Source organism: Balearica regulorum, chromosome 12, assembly GCF_011004875.1.
Source record: "Balearica regulorum gibbericeps isolate bBalReg1 chromosome 12, bBalReg1.pri, whole genome shotgun sequence".
Lineage (NCBI taxonomy): Eukaryota > Metazoa > Chordata > Aves > Gruiformes > Gruidae > Balearica > Balearica regulorum.
In genome coordinates, this window is record NC_046195.1 from 22960863 (window position 1) to 22983584 (window position 22722).

The following is a 22722-nucleotide window of genomic DNA, read 5'->3' on the forward strand; positions in this document are numbered from 1 at the left end:
GAGTCCTCACCCTGCACCTGCCCAACAAGCTGATCCGTAGGAAACTGTCCAGAGAGACCTGCCAGCAAACCGGCTCACTGGCCTGATGCCCCCACAGCTAGGCACCAAGGAGGGAAAGGCACAGGGGATCCGATACCACACCAGACCGTACCCCAATCCTGCACAAAACCAGATGCTGAAATGCTGCAAGTCAACGTAGGTACGCACATGGCATCAGTATAGAAACGTACTTACTCATTCAACTCCCTGGATTTGGCCATTCTTAAGAATAGAGCTGAACCAGCTCTGTTATGTTCCAAGCAGCTTTCAGATGTTAATAACAAATGGATGCGCTAATAATATGCAACAGGACACGATTTTCCCTGACTGTTCAAAGGGTCAAAATTTAGCTAAGGGTGATATTCAAGAGATTAGCATCTACTGAGCTGTAGAAGAAAAACTCAAAGCTTACAGCTTTAAATTGCCTGCAATTACCACAGCAACATGGAGTGCAGAGAAAGTACAAGTCAGTTATAAATAGACTACCACGCGTTCAGCCTCAGACATTCGTCACCCCCCACTTTTTCCTTGTTTCTTCAAATTTAGAATTTCAGGCCACAGGCCAAGCATCCCACCCAAAACATGGAGCTTGTTCTCTCTGTTGCCAAACCATTCTTTCTGAATTGCTTTACACTTTTCAGGAAATTCTGTTCTGTAACAGAAACCTCATGGCCAAGCCGGACACTGATGACTTGATATTCAAGAAGCTTTTAACAGAAGAAAAAGGCTTGTAAAGGAGTATTATATTCCAACCTAACTCTACACAGTGAAAGAATGGACCGATAACAGTGAGACATAAGCAGCCTGTAGGTGCACGAAGTTACCTGTCACTGTGAATCTGAAGTTCCATACCCTCACTGAATAAAGAACATTAAAACTGGTAAGTGTAAGAATTTCCAAACCAGAGTAGCTGAAAACATTGTTTCTTTAAGTGAGAAAGCAGCCTATCAATCCCATATCCTTCACGTTGTGTTCATCACAATACATTCCTCCACAAAGTGCTAAACCCACTATGAAAAAGCATAGCAGTCTTCACGTAAAAACAAGAATAAGATAAAAAAACAAAAACTATGCACAATTTTCACATTAAAAATACAGTTGCATTCTCTTAAGACAGAACTACCTTCTCCTTAAGACTGTCTTACTAGCAAAGAGCGAAATTTTGGGGAATTTAATGTAATAAAGCCTGGAAGATCCACCACAGAGAGTGCCAATGCCAATTAGCCCGTTCTCAAAGCGGCCAGAGCCCAGAGCTGCAGCAAGGTCTCGCCCTGTGCCAGAGCCAGGCTGTGCTAGGGCAAAGAGATAGAACAAAGAACGAAACCAAAAACCCACCACCCCTCCCTGCATCTGTGGAATGGTTTGTATAATGGAGTTGTAATCATGATTACCTTTATTCCCCATTTTCACGATAAACAAGATTACAGTACTCATGAAGTTTTAGCAACAGCTTATTCAGTACAATACATGCTAGAAGTGACATGAAGTAATAGACAACTAATGAAATTACAACCAGTAGTGTTGCCCAGCTAGAGCACAGTACTGATTTGTCAATCAATTAAAACATCCATTAGCTTAAAAGCCAAGCCAGCCTGGTTGGCTGAACGAAGGGGTTGCATTGGTGACATTACTGCTCAGAGCAGAAGCTGCACGCGTTGCCAGGCGAAAGGCAGAATTCCTCCACAGCTTGGCAAAGTTCCCTCTGCTAAGCTACCTTACTATGCAAGTCTTATGTTTTATTTTTAAATGCCATAGAAACTGTACATACGTAGCATCAAGCTCTGTTCCCTCTAAATCCTTTTGCATATGAGACATTTCACATCCTTATAGGAAAGCAATCCCATCTTGCATGTTGGCCACTGGGTTTAGATTGCCAAGTTTCACCCTTGGAGCTTACACCTGCTAGCACAAATTCACTCGAGTCTATAGAAAAAAACCTCTTCACTAGCCATTCCATGCTCCCATTTCATAACTCTGATTAACAAGAGCATTATTAAAAAAACCAAACCATCATGTTATTTTTCCCCCTCCCCTTGCTTATAACACTTAAGTAAATTGTATCCATTTCCTATGATGTACTTAATCAAATTTGTCATCCAAGCATTTCACATCTCAGGAAAATTCCTCACAGGAAGAGCTGTTAAAGACATATACAGCACACATTAATTAAAGAGAAACTGTTACAAAACATTTACAGCATTCAAGCTTTTGCTTTTTTGCAGTTGTAAACTACTGCCATTGATACGAGATCTAAGATACCTACTGTGTCTTTAGCTGCACAAGAAAACCAACAAGTCATCATCGAACTCGCAGCTTCTTGCTGCCAGAAGCAATCAGTTTATCTCGCAGCGAGTCCCAAACCGCTGCAGCTCACAAAGCACCAAGCCAGAGCTCAAATGGGCTGCTTCGAGAAACGCGTTCTCTCCACCACCTGGAATTCATTTTGTTCCATCCTTCACTTAGCTTGGATCCCCAAGTATATTCTCCCCATCTTCAGGATCATCTTCAGACTTCATAACTCGTAAAAAGACAGGGGCTACCCCCGGCCAGAGGCTGCCCAGCAGCAGCCCGGCCAGCGAAGCCCTTTGTGGGTCCGGCTCAGGTTGTCCCTCCCCGGAAAACCCTCCCTGAGCTTTTCTTTCTGTGACAGACTGCCAGAGTGACTCAGACTCACAAGTAAATATTGCCCAGAGCTGAAATATCTTGTAAACAATACGTAGACAGTCTCATCAGCCCAGATCTATTTTCTGATAATCCAGTACTTGATAGCCGAGCGATAGAAAGCAATAGCTATTAATACATTCTCCTCGTGCTCAGGCCCTGAGTAATGGGGTTTAGACTGAATGTTAACTAACGAGACAAGCATGCATGAAACTTTACTACAGTGTTGTTATGTTCTGCAGACATACAAACACTCACTTTAAAATAACAAACATGTTAGTCAAATTAACTGTCCACTGACATTAATGAAGGTCATACTTACCACCACTAATAACACAGAAGGACTGAAATACTCACAGGAGTAATTTTTTCCCATTCCACTACACCACAAAGCCGAAACCAGACTCACGATCAGACTTCAGACAGTTACAACTACAGAGCAGATGGAATGCATGATCCTATTTTGACAGAAATGTAACCGATTTTAAATTAGAAAACACACATGCCTCTGCTTTAAAAAAAATTCTCCTTTTACAGTGATGAATAGAACCTGGTTTCAGCTTACTGCTGCTGCCAGTCTGTCTCCCAACATGTTAAACGAGAGGAGTCACAGAGGCTGTGAAAACATTAAATAGACAGCATAATGATTAACAGTAGGGAAGACGTAGAGTCTCCTTTCACAAGTGTTAAATTTAAATGGAGATCTCCCGAGTGCCATATTTAGAGGACTAGGTCAGCACGACAAGAGAGGCACTGTTTTGTCTGCAGAGGAGAAACATGGTACACAGCCAGAAAAACCACACACACACACAAGACTGCAAATAACCTCATAAACGGATCTTCTCAGTAAAGTGATTTTAAAAATCACTCATCCATACTGGCACAAATTCACCCTTTTCCAGCAACTTCTAAACTATTCCACATGACTGGCTGTGAGCACCAGCCCTTTGCCTTGCAGCACTAACGTGTTTCTCAAAAGAATGTTCCAAGACCTCTCTGCAATTAGTGTCCACGTGACAAAGCCACTCCAAAAAAGTGCAATGACTATGTCATCTCAAGTTATCTTCTGGCCAGAACCAAGTCTGGATCCTGAAGCTAAAAATGGCATTGTGGGAGAAAAAAACCAAAACAACACTTTAAAAGTGACAGCAACAGCCAAAAACCCCATTTAACTGAAATCAGTTTGGTGAGAAACCACATAGGTAAGACTATGCCTTCCAGGTGAACAGTCTGATTTATTTCTCCCAAAGGTTTCACTTGTCTCCATTTTTCTCTGCCTGCAGACACTCCTCATGGCTCATGAGCTGCACTCATCCTGCAGTCGCTTCATGCTGAAGATCCTCCCAAGACAGTCCTGACCACAAGATTTAGGATTGCTAAACTGCATTCCCCACTCCTGCCCAGGTCAGGCTCAGTGCAGACAGTGGTTCTCAGGAAACACAGCTTTCAGGGCTCCAGCAGCTTCGGCAAACTCAGCCCAGCTACAAACTGACACCGATTAAATTGTTCTCCAAGGCAGCTGAATCTCAGAGAGCTCGCTGGGTAGAAACTAATGAAACATGCTTGTGTTGCATTCTTTAAGTGTAACCAACATTTGGAACCCAATTCAAATTGGGTTTTCAGAACAAAGACCATTGTCAGATACAGCAGCAGTGCAGATCTCTGGAGGTGCTACATTGCCAGACATCCCACAGATGCCCAGCTAAGGCCAGCACTGCCTGTTTGCTGTTAACACAGAGCACCTGTCTTTCCTAAGCTCAGCCTGCCGGGAATTCTTCCCCACTCCAGGTCTCCAAAGGGAGCATCCCACCTCCACCATCTGGCCAGGACCAAAAGCAGTACTGTTTCCTATCAGCTTGTATCTGGTGTGCTCTCAGGTTAAGGGCTTTACATTAAACAGATACATTAGGTGTTTGCATGTGCTCTGTACATCCATCTGGTATTGTAATGCCTTCAGGAGTGGTGCAGAGATACACGTTCCCATCAGCATGCTCAGAAAACGTACACTGAAAAAAAGCACAGAATACTTCTCATTACTCTCCTAGCTTTCAATGAATGATTTAAGCTTCCCGAGCTAGAGGGATTCCACCTACATGCTTAATAATTCTGAATTAATTGCTCTATTGACTTCTCCAGTTTTTCCTCAAGTCCAGGTAAGCTTTTAGCATCCTCAACACCCTTTGGTAAGGAATTGTACAGCTTAATCAAACATTGCATGAACAGTTATCTACTTCTGGTCTCTCTGAACCTGAAACCTCTTATCTTACCAGGTATTTAGGAGATCAGAAGTCAAGCTACTTTACCTATCTGCAGTCCTCATCTTGTAGGTATCTTTGGACCATCACATAACATTACTACATCCTCCTACCCATGCACTGCAATACTCTCAACCAGCACCAATTCAGGAAGCAGATAAAGAATATCACTGCGCTCAGGTGTTTACTGCAAGGAGTATACATTCAGAACCAAAGCTTATGGGAGACTCTTTAAAACTACAACCTTTGAAAACAAGCCTGTTCCTCATCCATCATCACAATTAAGTATTTAAAGATGAGAGCTGTGAGAGCACTAATGACAACCACTAGAGATGTTTACACTCAGGGCATGTTCGGTACCAAGACTAATTACTCTCAATTTTCTAAGCAAAGCAAGACAGGATGTTCCAGAGCCACGGAAGGCAGCGGAAAGGGCACACTGCTGCTGGCAATGGCAGCCATGGGGTGCCATCAGCAAGGGTAGTTCTGTTAGGGTACAAGAAATAAATGCAGAGAAACAATTAGCAAAGTTGATGTTTAAGTTTATTATTGTTATAGGATATATATATTTATCAATAAACATAACATACTTAGGGAATCTGCCAAAAAAAGAAAGGCAGGTGGAGCCCCTGAGGCCATGCACAGTATTACTGCACACCCCACTGAGGAACTCTGAGCAAAGAAAGTGCTTTATTAGCGATCCTGAGACTCGAGAGAATAACACTGAGGTTATGGGGACTCAAAGAGGACAGACAAATGAAGATCCCAACTTGGAAGGCCTTTGGAAAGCAATCCATAATACCTTTTAATCCCAGCAGCTCTTCTGCTAAGGTTTTTCTCAACCCAAATATTCTCCAGAGTGACATTCTAGCAGCCAAAAAGGAACTTGACTTTTCATGCCAGCAAGAAGCCCACAGGAAGAGATTTCTGGTCATCAGTCTGAACCTAATCCACGAGGTACAAGTCCCATTTGAGAATGCACTGACCTTTTTAAAAAGGCAGTATGGGTCCAGAGACACAAGAAACACCGGTCTTAATATTGCAGTGAAAAAAATTTTGACAAGTTAACTCATTGCTGAAATAGAAGTATTGCTCAGGAAGCTTCCACCTGAGCTGGGAATTGCTCATCCAGAGTCTCTAAACACTTTTGCCTACATAGCTGCAGGACACCGACTACATAAATAAACAGCATATTTAAATAAAACATGCACAATCTTTAGCAGTCATCCAACTCCCTTCAGAAACACCAGTTGTAATTCAAAGCAGTTCTTAAGCCTTTCAGCCTGAAAGCTGACATAAACCTGTGAAAGCGAACACAGCTCCTCGTCACCACTGAGCTAGGCAGATAACCCTATTAACGAAAAAATCCAACCGGGATCCATCCTTCCCTAATGCCATTAGCAGGTGACATAAGCACATAACACACCGAGAGCAAAGAGCTTTGGTAAAACACTGCCATCACCACTGACAGCAAGTGCTCACAAATACATGAATGGTCCTAAAAATTATCTAGACAAAAACACTAACCCGCTTACTTTTATGGAAATAGTTATAAAACTACTAAAACTGCAGTTTCTGAAGTCTGTGAGGACAATTAGATAATTCTCGTCACATAAGAGACCAAGAGTTAGTAATTTTAGGTCCATCTGCCACAGAACAGTAATTTTCCCAGTTTAGGTTTCACGCAGGTTTCCTGCGGAGAAAGGCAGACACACTGCAAAGAGAGTTAACTTGAAAAATGTACGTGTGTCACGTAAGCCGAGCACAGTGAGAAGGGCAGGCTTGGCACAGATATCAGCCCACGCGTTTCATTTCCCTGCTCTTTCTACAGAGGTCAGAGTACACGTGGGATCAGAACTAAAGTCTGAACAGACACACCTTGTGATTTTATATGGCACAAAATGACAACTGCTTTTGAAGTACTTTGATTTATTGAAAAACTGCACAGATTGTCAAAATGCAAGCATAGGTTAGGCTACCGAAACTATTTTTTAAAGATACACACCAGGTGTAGCTTCCCCCTACAGTGCAGATGCACAACCACTAACACCCATCTATCTGCAGACTTCAGCTTCTCTGCAGTTGCCTAGAAAACACTGCAGATACCAGGCTTGGGATAGCGTTAACTCAAATTGGGTGGGGGAATGGCATTTTACAAGCATATCTTGCTTATCAGGATATGTCTGTATTGACATACAAATGTTTTGGAGTTTAAAACTGCCAGATTATGATGTACTGTTTAGTCTACATAAGGGAAAAACAGACACAGCCTGAACACAGGCTTCTGGTTTCACCCAACAGGTTCCCACACGCAGCACGTTATGTTACCACCTCATTTACTGCGATTTCTCCATCTACAGAAAAGTCATTGAATGCTACAAAGCGGGCAAGGCTTAGTCTAAACAGGGAACAAAAACAACAGCCTTCCTAGGACTGCTTCAGTTTTGCGCTGCTCTTAAAACGTGCCTGTCGAGAATTCCTATCAACCGTTGTGCTGCTGCATGGCTTGTTTATATCTAACTGCATCCTGTAATTAATGTAGGTGATAGTCTCCTAACAAACAGGTTAAAGCAAAACAAACAGTAACCATCCAAAACCTCGTCATAAACATTCCTGATTTTACCCTATTCTTACGGCATTTTCCTTCCTACTACAAGTTAACACATCAAGATCGAATTATTAAGTATTAAGAAAGCATTCAAATCTACTTCTAGCTATTTATGTGACATGTCAAATAGTCCTCTCAAAACCATCTTAAGGGCTCTAAATCTGTGTCAAATAGCACACTGCCATCTACAAGCAGTAACACGTACCTAACAGCACAGCCAGTGTCTCTTTTCTGCATCGCTGGGGTGAGGGAAAAGCCACCAGCATCAACTACAACAGCACACAAATGTGAAAGAACTCCACATACAACTCCTGAAGGATGAAGAGTCTGCTAAAGTTAAAAATCAATTTTGCTTTTAAACACAACTTCCTCATGTCTCATTGCCAACACACTACTCAAGCACGCTTTATTGCTAAACATCCTCAGTTTCTCAGGCCTGAGATACAGACCAACTCGGACACTAACAAAAGGGATCACAACTACTTATGCACTCTGGAAACAAATCAGTGTTGTTGCAGCTGCATTTTAAAACAGTCTGTTAGGTACATATTATGGTAACTAGGGCCAGACTCACACACATCAAAGCACATTACACCCTTTTACAGCAAGGAGAGCATCATGGCTTTCACCACAAAACTACCGGGGAGCCCTGGAAGCCCAGGTCCTGCCACTGCCCAGCCTTGCCCCCGCAAGTCCCCAGGAGAACATGTTTCCCCTCTGAACGAGGACAAAGCAGCAGCAAGGTCAGAGTCCAGCTGCCTTTGTGTGCCACTAAAAGCAGCATATGACACTGCCTTCCTCCGGACTCCAGCACACCAGTCGTTTGAAATCACGAGTTCTCCAGCAAGGAGCGATTGATTTGTGTGCTTCCATTTATTAATAACAAAGCATCAGAAAATATTGAGGGGTGATGAAACACAACATGACTATTACATTCATCGTGCAGGGAAGCAGCCTCAAGCACGTACGCATGGAGAAGGGAATGCCATGTTACAGTCTGACTTGATCCTGTTCCGTCACCATCAAGTAATGAAAATATGGAGACAATACCTGTGTCTCAGATGTTATAAGCATTTGCTTGCTCATAAATATTAATATTTAAATATTGACAAAATACTACATAAGTTATATCTGAGCAAAAGGTTAGATTAACTTAAAACAGATAACAAAACAGCCTTATCTGCATAATTACATCTGCAAATCAGCTAAGGATATTTAACTTGCACACGGGCACTCGCTGTGCCTCCAATTTTTAAAATATTTTTTACATTCCAAAATGATAAAGCATTGATAAATACTCCTTTCTAAGGAGTCTGAAAATTACAATGCACCTGTAAACATGCTGCACCACAAAGCTCTGGCCGAACCACAAATTGCCTGTCTGGACTAACCTCGTGTTTCTTCAACACCAACCACAAACATCACACAAACAAGCACCTAATTCTATTTAACTAAATGCAAGTGAATCAAAGTTTTTTCAAGGAACACGCACATTAGCACAAGCCTTAATAAAGCTTCCTGGAACCCAAACATGCTCTAAAGAATAACCACAGTCAGTCTAAGATTTGACATTTGAATATTATAGTGTTGTTGGCTCTTGGCTGCGTTGCCTGAAGATGGCATCGTAAAGTCACCTGAGGTTGCCCCGGACAGACATGAGGGAGGTGGAGGGGAGGGAAAAGTAACTTTGCTCCGACCAACAGCAGCAATGCTGGAAAAATTCTGCTGATAGCTCATAGCATTGTGGTCAGCCTGGCTGACAAAAATGATCTTGTCTTTGCAGAGTCGTGACAGAATACCATGAAAATCTCACTCGTTTAAAAACTGATGTGTGCCACCAGCAGCACAAGTTTTTTCTTTTGTTTTAGAAGGTAAATACAGAAGTGATCTTGAATCTTTGGTTAAAATTAGGTTACCAAACATCCATTTTTTACTTCATTCCTTCAGTTACTAATGTGTATTCTACAGTACACTGGTGCTACATCTGCTGTACATACAAAGATAATGTGGCTAATTAGCAAATTGAGACAAACAGTATTCTTTCGTTCCCTTAGTAAAAAGGGTCAGATCAGAACATGAGGTGGTACCTCTCCCCTCTGCTCCCAGGGCAGTAGTAGAGGTTTAATTTTATATTGGGTCAACCCCCAAAGTTCCAGTCCTTACACAGAGGAAAAGTCATCCATTTGACAGAACTGGACAGTCTCCATAGGAGAAAAAAAAAAAAAGCATTACCACAACCTTAAACAAGTTCAGCTGTCACTAACTACAGAACTTGTTCAGATATTAATTTAATAATCACAGATCATCATACTAGGGCAAGTGCTCAGATGTCTACCTTTGTTTCTTGCACAACAGTTTCCGCTAATTATATGACATTCAGTTCCTCTTAATTAAAAAGATCCAACATCACTTTTCCCAGAGGAGAAAGGGTTGATTGATAGAAGTTTTCACATGATTTTACATCTGCTCACCCTCGTTACTCGCAGGTGCTCCAGGCAGTGCTGCTGGTTTCTGCAGTGTGTGTCTTATCTCACACCAGCTCTGTCTTTGGTGTTGTATCTTAGGATGCACACAACTCCCAAGAGCTACAGACCTGCCACCACTCAGTGACACAGCTTCAGCTCAAAGCACTACCCACCGAGGCCAACAGTTAGCATCTCACCAGTGAGAGTCGATTAGCAAAGGTCTGAAACAAAAATAACTTTGTAGAACGATAAACCAATCTTTCCCCGAGCATCTTCGCAAGAAAAAACAACCAGCGAGCATTTTGTATTTGCTTCTTATAGATACAGAATTCCTAACTATACTGGAAGAACACATTTCCTAAACACAAACTAGATCACAAATGTACACTTATCATATCGGCCTGCATTTTGGAATCCCAGAAATACTAGCAGTGCATGCTGCTGTGGTCACCCCAGTAGGACTGATTACAGTAATTAAAATCTGTCTTGTAACTGGGGTGAATGAGGCATCATCTCTGACTGAAAGTGAGGAGCATGTCCTCAAGGCTTCATGCTGCACAGAATCTGGTGTTAAAGTTTCCAGCCTACACTCCTGCGAATGACAAGCATTTGTCTCACTATTCAGAGCACTGCAGTTACTGAACAGGCTGCTCAGATTATTTTCCGAGCGCCATCAGCCAGCTGGAGTTGGCAAAACCAGATAATTCCATTTTCGGACAAAACATTCTGGATAATTGTGGAATTGGTAATAACGCTCATTTTTACTTTCTGCCGCTTCGTCATGGCTTCCCTCCATCACAAGACAGGTAATAAAGCCATTTCCAGAAGATGACCATCGGAAGGCAGAGGGCACGTAACTATTACCTGGAGGAAAATTTTCAGCAGCATGATGAAGGGATTGAGTTTCTCTCCACCCCCCAGGAAATAGCACTGGGTGGGGACAGGAGAGAGGGATGAAGTTTCTCAAACAGGCAACCCTTTTACACTCGTTTCAAGCGGGATCTATAAAGCTCATGCTGGCAGGATTCCCACCCACTTCCCTTCCTTCCCCAGCAGCTAGAAACAGAGACCCAGCTTTAGCCAGCCAGCCCCCCTTCGGCCTCACTATTAACACCCATCCATGCTGATGAATTCTTTTCCCCCCCCAAATAGAAGGTTATAAGTTGGTGTTTGATTAGCCGGTGATCACGTAACCACAATATGTAATAAACAGGGGAAATAAGTACATCACGGGTACAACCCCCAGTTTTTAAAGGATCTCAGTGAAAGTAACTTCACTTCATGTATTTGAGAATAACTTCAGCTCTTAAAAGTATTAAGACAGCTCAGACATACTTTGAAAGGAAGGCTTGTTGAGCCTTCACCTATGGAAGTGAAAAATCTCCATGCCTATTCACAAACAAATGTGGATGCTGTAAGTGTTTGTTGAAATGTAAATATAGTAGGCTTACTTTGAAATAACAAACAGCTCTAAAGTATAGGATGACTAATGAATAACATAAGCCAGCCTACACATTACAAATTATCATAAAAGACTTCTGAATCACTCCTTTGCACAGTGAAACGTTCAGCACAGTGATGCACTTCCACATGGAGCTGTCGTTTTGTCAGACGAGTTCAGTCAGCAGTTTACAAGCCTGAATATCTACATATCTTTCCAGTGAGCTATTATTTTCAAATAACTGCTTCAGATCCAAGACAAATGTGCAGGAGCATTTTAAAGATAGCTAATATCTTAAAAGATGACTGATAAAAGTCAGTGTATCATATTAACCTGCCCTTTTCCGCTATTTCATGTAGCCAGCGGCAAGTTTAGCACACCAGCACAGGAAGACGGCAATAAGCTCAGGAGTGCAACTGCTGCAGTAGGCTCCCAGGGAAGCATTTACTGAATGGTCACAAATAAAGATATTTACCACACAAAGTAATTTCTGAATATAGCTTTCTTCTGTCACAAAGACCCCTCTCATCAAAAGTCATCTGCATAGATGAATGAAGTAAAAGTGAAAAACAAAGTCACTTAAAACGTAAATTTTGGGAGCCATAGAGAATGAGACACAGACAATTGCAACATCACAAAAGTACCCCCTTTCCAGAGGCTGCAACTCCCCAAGGCCCAATATTCCCAGACCACACGATCAGAAATCACAACTGTGTAAAGTCACTGGCCACTTTGAAAGCTTTTTGTCCACTTTTTAAGTATATCCTCTTTCTGTGTACTGGGATAAGTGCTCCAATTTTGCCACAGAAGTTACGGATGTCGAACAAGCTGCTGACAGTGCCATGCACACATATCTCAGCAAGCCCCGGGGCAGGCTGCCAGTCAGAGCTCATCACTGGCTCCCAAGGCTCTTATGGAAAAAATAAAAAGGTGTTAATTTCTGCTGGGGCCAGAAAGCAAAACTGAAGGCAGAGGTAACATGCGGTTGCACGCTTGTTTTCTGACCTGCGGGTCACCCCGGGCAGCCCGAGCAAGAGGCTGGGTGCCAGGCATAGCGCACATCCTCATCCCGCTTCTCCCCAGCCAGCGCTCGGAGCCCCCCCTCCCTGCCGTGCCCCCTCCCCACGCAGGGCCGGCCCGGGGCTCCCCGCCTGCCCCTCCGCTCCAACCCCGCGGGACCTCCTCCGCTCCTCCGGCACATCCCAACTCCCCGATCCGCCCCAGTGCCAGGGTGCTGCCGCTGCGGGCCGGCCCCACAGCGCCCACTCCCCACACGTCCCAGACTCGCTTCCCCCGGGTCACCCCGGCTCCTCCACGCTCGCTGCCCCCAGCAAAGCCGGAGGTCCCCGGAGCTCCCTGCGCTCTGCCCGCACGCCATACCCAGCAGCCCGGCCCCTTCTACTCCTCGCACCCCGGCTCCCAGGCAGCCCCAGCTCCGCAGCCGCCCTGCCGCCCCCCCCCCGCCGGGCCCCCAGAGCCAGCCCTACCCCCCAGCAGAGCCCACCCTCCACCGCGCAGCTCCCTGCCCCAGCCCACCTCCCCACGGAGCTGCACGCCCGCTGCCCTCCCGCGCAGCCCGGCCACACCGCTCCGTCCCCAGGTACCCCGGGGGCTGGCTCCCACAGCACCGGAGCCCAGCGGCCCCCAGCCCCGCCTGCCCTCCCAGGAGCCCCCGGGCCCTCAGCCCGCCGCCACAGGCCCCCCGACCCCGGAAGGAGGAGGGGGCGTCCGTCCCTCCCCCCTGCCCGCAGCCCTGCCGGCACCCACCGCGCTGCCGCCGATGACCGCTTCGTGCTTCTTCAGGCGGGACTTGAGGCTCTTCATGGCGCGGCCCCGGGCGGGCGGGCGCAGCACCGGCCCCGCCACGCGCACCCGCCGCCGCCACCACGGCCGGGACGAGCTGGCCCCCGCCCGCCGGAGCACCCCTAGCCAGCCGCCCCGCCCACCGCGGGAATCGCAGCCAATCGCCACCCGCCCGCGCGAGGGTCGCAGCCAATCACCCGATGGGACGGGGAGGGAGGGACTTCCTGATTTTAAAGACCGCCTGAGGGTGGGTGTGGGTGGGAGCGGCGTGGCGGGGGCGGAGCCTTACCCTGTGCGGAGCCGCCCGGCCGCTAGGGGGCGCGCCGCGGGCGGGGCAGAGGCACGCGGCCAGCGGTGCGCCGCTCTGGCGCCTGGTCAGCCCCTCAGGGGCACCACAGAGAGGGCGCCGGGGCCGGGGCCGGGGCCGGGCTGCCCCGCCGCCCCGCCGTGTGTGCCTGGTGCTGGGAAGCCCCGCTGTGGGCCGGACACCCCGAGACACAGCCTCCATCGCTCCGGGCTTGCCGGGTCGGGGAGGGAGGGCAGAGCTCCCAGGCCTGGTGGCGGGAGGGAGCGGGTAGGAGCCTGGTGCACACTTGCCAGGAGCGGAGAATGCAAAGTGATCGCTGTCCTTGCAAACGTACTCCCTCTTAATAAAGGAGGCGTTTATTCACAAGAAATCTTGCAAGCTGAGTAGAGGCAGCATTTAAAACAATGTAATTAACTCCCTGCTTCTGCGAAAGGAATGTCTGAGGCTGGCAGTTTGCTTGTTTTGGTCACAGCTTTGTTCGGCCCGAAGTCTATTTAACATCTCCTTTTCATCATGTTACTCACAGCCCTGTCACACACAATGGCACAGCACCGGGAAGTTTAAGGTCATGCACAGTACTGAGAGTATTTAATTACAACCCATGGATTCTGTTTAAAACATTGCTTATTAGAGCTGGATAGGAGCTATTCAATCAATATATCTCTAATATAAGCAGAGCTCAAGGTAAATGTCACTGCTTTTTAATCAGTTCAGGCAAACCGTGTATTCAAACAGTTAGGTTTCTCTGTAGGTGGCCTGTTTAGAGGGAAAGATACCTGGTGTCTTTAAATACCTGCTGCCATTTCATGCACATCAGGGTCGCTGGGAAGTACCTGCGTGCTCCAAAGTAAAACCTTCCCCAGACCAGGCTAACCCCAGCCTAGCCTCATCTAAACGGGATTGAGTCCAGATCGGAACTCTTTGGAGACAAGACATTCATGCTCTGAACGTCATTTAATGTTTTCGGTGTGCTTTCAGGCAGCCGCTGTCATTTCAGGAGCCACCTCCTTTCCCCCTCTGGATGCCTCCATGCTTTCAAGGCACTGACAGAAACTCCAAGACCAGCACCTCCTCCGAGCAGAAGCCAACACCTCTGTCATTCAGCCAGCCAGCGCTGCTTCTGCTCTCAAAGCCCAGCGCTGCTCCTGCTCTCAAAGCCCCGTAAGTCCCCTTTGAACCCCAGTTCCCACCACTTCAGCCTGGTATTGCCACTCTCTCACCACTGGCACAGGTAACCTGACCCTGCCTGGCACAAATCAAAGTGAGGTGGTGGCTAAAATGACAGCAGCAGCTGGAAGCTGGTGAGATCAGGATTCCCCGGTTATTTTCTATCCATGGCAATACGAGCAGTGGTTTCCTTTAGTCAGCTGAAGGTGCAGAACTGAAAAAGCCAATTCCTAGAGCGCACCCAAGCCACAGCACCTCAAAGGGTGCTTGCGTAAGGATCTGCACACACATGAGCCAGCAGCGTTCGTGTCCACTCACGAATCCAAGCGCAAAGCTAAGCTCCAGCACCAGTCTAACCTGGGGCAGACAAACTGGTTTGAGTTGTTCAGATCAGAACCAATGTCTGGTGAGTTGTTGCAGAAAATAGTTGGTTCATTAAAAACAAGGTTTTATTACTGAAAGTTTCAACTTTACAAAATATTATCTGACTTTCAGGACCAAGCTAGCAGCAGTAGCTTTCTCCTCGTTCCACCAACTTCGTGCTGTTTAAAGGAAGCTCCTTCTGAGTCACTCCGGTAAGAGGGAAAGCAGAATTTCAAAAGTACCTCCTTGCTATCACGCCAGTGCCGAGGAGCTGCACACAGCAGTTCCAAGTGCCCCGCCAGTTCAGAGCCGTTCCCTGTCCCCAGGTAATCACACACATACATGCGTCTGCGCCAGCCTGCTGAGTCTCTGCTCTTCTGGAGGCTCAGCAGCCACTGCAGTAAGAGGATGGCATCTGCCCTGTGAGCCAGCTTCTTCCGGCTGCAGTTGGCGGTGGGTGAAGCTTGTCCCAGGCACACCACGTTTCTCACTGGCCAGCTCTCTGCAGGGTAAAGCAATTGGCCAGATCAGCCGGAGCGGAGCCTTCCCCATTCTTCCCTCCTGTCAAAGCAGAAAGCTCCCTATCTGAACACCATCTTTCAGCCTTAGTGCTGCATGTGTCAGCACAAGAACAAGATGTTTCACGTTAAATTACTAGGGACTGACTTGTATGTTTGACTGGCATCCAGGCTGTAAAGATTCAGGGGGAACACAGCTAAGCTGACTGTCTCAGCAGCACATGCTGCAGCTGCCAGCCCAAGCTGGGCCATAGCAGTGCAGTCAGGACAGACTTCCACGCTCTGGCCCTTCCCCGACCATGGTGCCGAACTATTCCCTGATTCTAGACACATCTACTACAGTCCTTTTCTCCAGACTTCTCACTTTGCTCTCCAAATTCAAGCTGCTGCTGCTACGATTCTTGGCAGGCAGTTCTCACTCCATCACCCCTCTCCACATCCCATCCCCTCTCTGCCTGTTAGCTAGATGTGTCCTTGTTTGTTCTGCACTACGCTCTCACCATCGCTCTGTTACTGGTTCTTGGCTTCTGTCACCTCATTCCCTACTTGTCTGGCTAGACTTTCTCCCAGCTCTCTCATAAGTGAGACGAGCCAATACAAGCCAATCTGCCATGGCTTGTATGTGCTTTGCGTGGGCACGAAGAGTGGAGCACAACCTGAGGGTGGTTAGATAAGGTCATTTCACTGCTGACAAACAGAGACCAAACGGTTATTTGCAGCCCTTGCTGGAGATTATTTCTACTGTCTCCTGACTCCATGTATTACTTTCTCTGTGACTTTATCCTTCAATATTCCTTCCTCTGGAGCAATGACTGACATGGGTTGTACATCTCCTCGTACATTGACGCGGGGTTTGGTGGATGCCCTTGAGATGCTCCCACATCAGCAATGCTGTGTACACGGTGGCCGCTGTCCACGCTCCCCGCTACCACGGCTGGCCAGCCATGGGCACCGTCAAAGTACTGCTGAGCGCGGCAGGGCTGCACGCGCTAATACACACTTTGTGCCGTTTCAGTAACCGTGGCTAAAATCTGATCTAAGCAAGCAGCTTATGTAGCTCAGAAACTATCACACTCTGTATCTGCTCAAATGTTTCATTTTTGTGACAACCTTTGCTTACAGCAGCACAACAAAGCGTATATTTATTCCAACAATGTTTGTGTGATAAGTACTGAGTTAATGGCACACAAAATATGCTGGCCGGTCCTCTAGCAGGGCAGGGATCTAATTAATCTCTGGCAAGTTCCCCTGAAATAGAAGCAGTGTTGGCCTCCACATCTAGCAGTCGAGACAAACTAATCGGAGCCAAGCTGTACAGTGAGCTAGGAGGAAGGAATAGCTTCTCCATGGTGGAGGTTTGTTAGAGTTACAGTGCCAAAGTCTGCCTTTCTGCTCTATTAGAGGAGCACCATTTCTGTGATTCTCTTACCCGCAGTGAGAGTTCGAGAAGTTTTTGAAAAGCTAGGTGGCTGCGCGCAACGCCAAGGACAGCGATACCGACTTCCTGAGCTTGTGAGCAGCAGAGACAGACGAGCAGCAGGTTTCCGTACGCACTGTGACTCCAGGACCTCCACCTACGCTCAGTGACACCTTTCCTGCGGCCACCGAGGGAGCTGGTTGGGGAGCACCCTCTGAACAAACCACCATGTGGCAACACCTGTCTCCAGGAAGAGTCTCAACAAGCTCTGGTTCTCAGCTGTTTTATCGGACAAAAAAGCAGATTAGTCTATTACACTTCTCCAGGCATGTGAAGTATCAATCAGTTTCTAACAGGGCATAAAAATCAAACCCCAACATGACTGAAAGGGAAACGCACTCCTCGCTTTCTATTTCTACCTGGGCCAGTAAATTACCCAGCCACTTCCTGCATCACTTGCTGCCTTAATCATCCGGGTAAATTAATCTCCATGCCAGGCACATGCATGGAGGAGGATATAGATCTATCTCCCTTTGCTCTTGAACCCACGAAGAGTCACAGGCTGCACTGCAAGGGTACAGCGAGGCCGCCTTCTGGGCTGATGCCCAGGCTCACGGCCGGATGCCCTGCACCTGGCAGAGGCACGCTTCTCCATCCGGTGCCTTTCTGAGCTGGGTCTCGTCCCCACACCAGGCGCCTGCCAGGAGCAGCCTGCAGCCATGGCCACACAGAACTGGAGCACACGTGCCGTCACTGGCATGCCAGGCAGGCCCCGGATCCCGGCTGCTCTGCCTGCTGCTGACTCCCACCTTCCCCTACAGCCACTTCTCCCCATGCCCCAGAAGCGCCAGCCATGTTTGCACAAACCTGCCCGCACGTCTCACTGCCACCCTGCTGGGGATGGGGAGCAGACACCGCCGCAGGTACGTACAAGCAAGCAGAGGGAAGTCTTTTACAATGTATAGCCGAAGCAATCCAGTGTCTGAGCTTTTGTTTCACTCCTTTCACCCCCATTTTGTTCTGGGTTCCAAGAAAGGGAGAAGGGAGGAAACATGTTTAGACGGAAACCTCCATGCAGCCAGTGTTTACACACTGTGCTCTTGAACCAGTCTGGCATGGTGCCGAGCTCAGGAAAAAACAAAGCATGTGCCAGTCTCTTGGGAGCTGAATTTGACAAAGGCTCGGCTGCCAACTTGGCTGCTCTGGCTTGTTACTAGCGGCTATTTCAGAACAGTGCCTGGCAGTCACAGGAAACACTCAGCACTGTGCCCAGACTGAGCGTGAGACCGTGCCTGTCGTGAAGAACTGCCTGTGCGTAACCAACGGGGCAGCGATGGGAGTGGGAGCAGGTGGGAGGCGACGTCCCAAAGCTGTGCATGAGGTCAGGAGTGGGTGTAGAAACTAGGGCTGCTGCCTGCTGCCAGGACAGCCAACAGAACAGGCTGCCCTGCCTGTTCATTACTGATTGAAGCACACCCCAAAGGAAGGGAATCTGTTTTGGCAGTGAGAGTGGGTAAAGCTCCGGTGGTGGCTGAAGACTGGGACAGAACAGCTCCTCAGCCTTTCCCACACACACACACGTTTGCAGGGAGGGGGCTAATTTCATTTGCATGACCGCATGGGACTCCAGTTGTAGTGGGAAGATTTGAAATATCGCTAGGGAAGATGTACATGTAAAGATCTTGGGTCTGCAAGGCTTGCCAAGCACCTCTGCTGCTGAGAGAAGGCAGATATGTTTTCAGAGAAGTGAAATTGTGATGATGCAGCAGCACTGAGACACAGCCAGGAAACCTGTGATGCTTTTAGCACTGTGGTCCACAGCATCTGTGTGATAAATTATATTAATTAAGCAGCACATTCTAACAAGTGTAAGGGAGCTGAATTTCCAAGTGAAACTAAAGGCAACATGTCACATGCAGACTGCAGTGTTCACCCCAGAAACTTGTGATTGAACTCGGTAACACGCGCTGTGGTCGTACCCAGGGAGGGGAATGCTGCGCAGCCAGAATTGGAAACAGAAGTGGGTGCAAGAGACATACCAAAAACTTCTCACCTTCACACATGCGTCAGGAAATTGTCGCCATTAGACTCTGATTCCCCACACTGCCAACAAAAGTGGGGTTTCTGCTGCCTCTGTATATCAGCAATATTAGGCAGGAGCTTCAGTCAGAGAACGCAACTCCTGTAACATGGGAAGTTCTGTCCGGAGGCCTCCCGGGGTGCCATGGTACCCTGGGCAAATCTGCAGGGAAACGGCAAACACTGCGCAAACGGGGAGCCCAGCATAGCCCTGCAAGGCCCAGTGGATTAGCAAAGCAGTTCAGGAATGGCCACGGAGGCAGAAAACATGAAACAAGCATCTGGAAACGTGGAGCCCCTGAACTCATCCTGTAAGTACTCCCCGAGGAGCAACTCATCCGTGGGCTGGCTTACAGCAGGAGCCAGGGGAACCGCAGGGCCTGCTGCGTTCTGGCAGGCTCTTAAACTGCCTCCGCGCAGAGCAGAGGTAAAGGGAACGTCGGTGACCTCCGTGCCTGGCCCCCTCTTCTGGGGCTGAACCCAGTGAAATATGGCAATGGCAGGACACAGCCCCACCACCCATGGACTGGTTTGGTCGCAGAGATAAAGCCTTACCACAAATATGGTAAGGGGGAGGACAGACAAATAGAAGGGATAAGGAAAAGTGATAAGGAGCCTCAAGGAATGTAAAGATCAAAAGGAACTTAACCAGACCTGAATGCCTTCCTGAGCCTGATAGAAAGACCAGCCAGGGAATAACCATGCTCTGGTTTAACAACCGGTTCATTTGCAGTGGAAGAGAGAGAAAAATGTGTCTCTGTGGGAATGTGTAGTGTGCAAATCCATCTGAACACTAGCAGAGCTGCAGACAGATCTTCAGAGACGATGCTCAGTGTATGGGGAGCCAGCCCAGTTAGAGGAAGACATCTCAAGTGCCTGTTTGTCATTAGCACATCTTTCTCCATCCTCACTGGATTGGTTTTGCTGGCTGGCTACAGTGGAAACCAGAGCTCCTAGGCAACACCGGTCGCAGTTTCCAAAGCTTTAGCGGTGGAGTCAGTAACAAAGGGAAAGCTCTTCCTGAGCTTCTTATCTGTGTATGTATGACGTCTGGGGTTGGACCATCAGCAGCTTGGAGCCTTGGTTAAGCTCAAATGGATCAACAGTGAAACCAGAGCCCCTTGACCTTCAGTAGCTCCCTCACACCATGTCTCCTCTTGGGAGCTCCTGTCAGCACAGGAGAGATCCTTGATTCATTTTTAGGTTGATGAGGAGCAAAGCAAGCAGGGCCTCAGGTTAGCAACCATCCGGGCATGGATTTGCAATGTAATAATAGCAACCGCAGCGTCTCCCACAATAATCCTAAACAGCAGTGTCTCCTGAAGCCAGAGAAACCCCACACAGCTCTCCAAGCCTCGCAAAATAACTTTGTTATCTCTGCCACGCTTTGTCTGCTCTCCATCTGGTCTGATCAGCGGGAAAGCAGCGGGGTTTGAAATCCTGCCTTCTGCTGAGGTAGCAGCTGAATCTGCAGCAGCAAAGCTGGGGGCAGCCTGGGGTTCACAGGAGGAGCGAGAACCGAGCTGCAGCAGAGGGGAAAGAGGAGGTGGCCGGGGGGTGCACAAACCCTGGGGTAACGCAGGGAGAACAGGCGTGCCTGGGGCGACCCACAAGGCTGGCACACGGCTGTCAGCTCACACCGCACTACCCAGCTCCTGCACCCGCCGATGTCATGGTACTCCTGCAAAATAAACCTTCCGCCTGCGTTTACGGCTCCCTCTTGGATGCTGGCCGATGGCAAACAGGGTGTGAATTTCCTGTGAATGGGATTTGGTTCTGGAAAGGAGCTTTGGCTCATGCTGGGCAGCAATCTGTACACAAATCCGGGAGCTGATCTAGCTGTAGAGCAGAGGCCTCAGCCCTTGGAGCAGTGCTGGAAGGGGGCGGCAGGCACACTGTGTCCCAATTCCTGTGCCTCCCCGCAGCATGCTGGACAAAGCCACGGGGCAGCGAGAGGCTGCCTGAAATACCTGCCGGTGTAACGTGAGCCTGCTCTCTGTGCTGCAGCGCTGTGAGAGCTATTCAAGGATGGGTTTTCTCAAAGCCTTGTCATTTCAAGAGAGTGAAAAAAACCCCCAACCCCGTGGGCAAAGCATCCAAACAGCCTGAGAACTACTCTGCTCCTTTCACGTGCTTTTGCATGTGCCAAATGCCAGGGTGCACTCAGACACCAGACACTGTCTTGATAATCAAGAGCTCCTCCAGCACCACCGGGATGGTGCATCTCCCCCAGGAGAGCACATACGGCAGGATGGCACATCTCCCCCAGGGCAGCACGTACAGTGGGGTGGCACATCTCCCCCAGGGCAGCACGTACAGTGGGATGGCGCATCTCCCCCAGGGCAGCACGTACGGCGGGATGGCACATCTCCCCCAGGGCAGCACGTATGGCGGGATGGCACATCTCCCCCAGGGCAGCACAATGCCCCCAAGCATCCCGCCCGGGCTGCTCACTGGCTCTTGCAGAACATGCTTCCCTGGCTACACGAGCAACTTCTGCTCCCAGACTTGGTACCTAAATTCAGGGCTTATTTTAGCTGGTGAGACTTGAGCCCTGCTAAATCGTGTCAGTCTTCATCTCTCTTGGATTTTGCTATTTGAACATACAGTTAATCAAGCAGAGTGAGCAATGTGCATTGTAACTCCATTGATAAAATAACCTCTGTCCCGCTAACGGGGCAGCTTCCACTTTCAAATTCCTCCGTGCATACAACCCGGGAGGTTCAAGAGTGGCCCCTGCAGCAAGGGCCTCTCAAACAATAAGCTATACAGCAACAATCACCCACGTGTGTGCAATTGCACACCACCGCTCCCTCGCCACCGCCCCTGGAGGCCCCGGCAGCCTTGCACGGCATGTGCAAGGCAGGGAGAAGCGTGGGTAAATCCATTTGAGTTCCAGTTTTGCCGGAGTGGGGTGAACTCTGCCGTCAGGATTTCCCCCACATCATATCCACTCCACAGCAGACAGCTCCGTGGCCAGCCCTGCATTTCCAGCTGAAGGAAAACTGGAGGAGCCTGAGTTACTTCAGAGATATTAACTGCAAAGACTTGGAAAACAAGCGTCAGGATAAAGCAAGCAGTGACACGCACTGAAACTAGGGACTGAACAGCCTAATACAAAATAATAATAAATGCTAAAAAAATCAAAAGCTGGAGACTGCATTCAGGCAGAAAGCCTTTCCTTCCGCAAGCTTCCTCCCTGCAAGGCAAGTCGCTCCAGCGCAATGAGTTTTTCAGTGAAATCGTTCCATACGGATGTGCTTGGCCTGCACGGACGGGGAAGGAGACTGAGATTTGTGTCCTGGTTTGCACGCTCAATTACTGCTGACCCGGACCAGGCCTGGAGAGAAACCGAGTGCCCTTTCAGTATCCCATTAGCCGCGCCGGCTGACCGCATCTCACGCAGAGCCGTTCAGTCGCCTGCCTCTCCGTGACACAGGTCCCTGGCACGCCGAGCCCCACGGCTCAGCCGTTAGCAGGGATTTCATGCCAACGCTAACAAGCTGCTGCTTTAATGTCACCTCGGAAGAGTGTTCCGGGCTGCCTGCACATATCACTGCACTGATTTACAGCTGCTGTATATTTGACATTTTTGTTGT

At 48.2% G+C, this 22722-nt stretch overlaps 1 protein-coding gene across 5 annotated transcripts in view; it reads right to left on the reverse strand.

Moving 5' to 3' along the window:
- UACA (uveal autoantigen with coiled-coil domains and ankyrin repeats) overlaps positions 1 to 13397 on the reverse strand; it is a 39966-nt gene extending 26569 nt beyond the window's left edge. For 4 of the 5 annotated variants that reach the window (XR_012837411.1, XR_012837410.1, XM_075764337.1 and 1 more), the window contains exon 1: positions 13237 to 13397. Coding sequence is in view for 3 of the 5 variants with exons in the window: in XM_075764337.1 (XP_075620452.1) it covers positions 13237 to 13293 (57 nt within the window). In the remaining 2 variants the exon portion in view is untranslated. Of the gene's footprint in view, positions 1 to 2302; positions 2692 to 13236 lie in introns of those variants that run through there. The other variant, XM_075764339.1, reaches the window with a different exon arrangement.
- Between the last annotated feature and the right edge of the window lie 9325 nt (positions 13398 to 22722).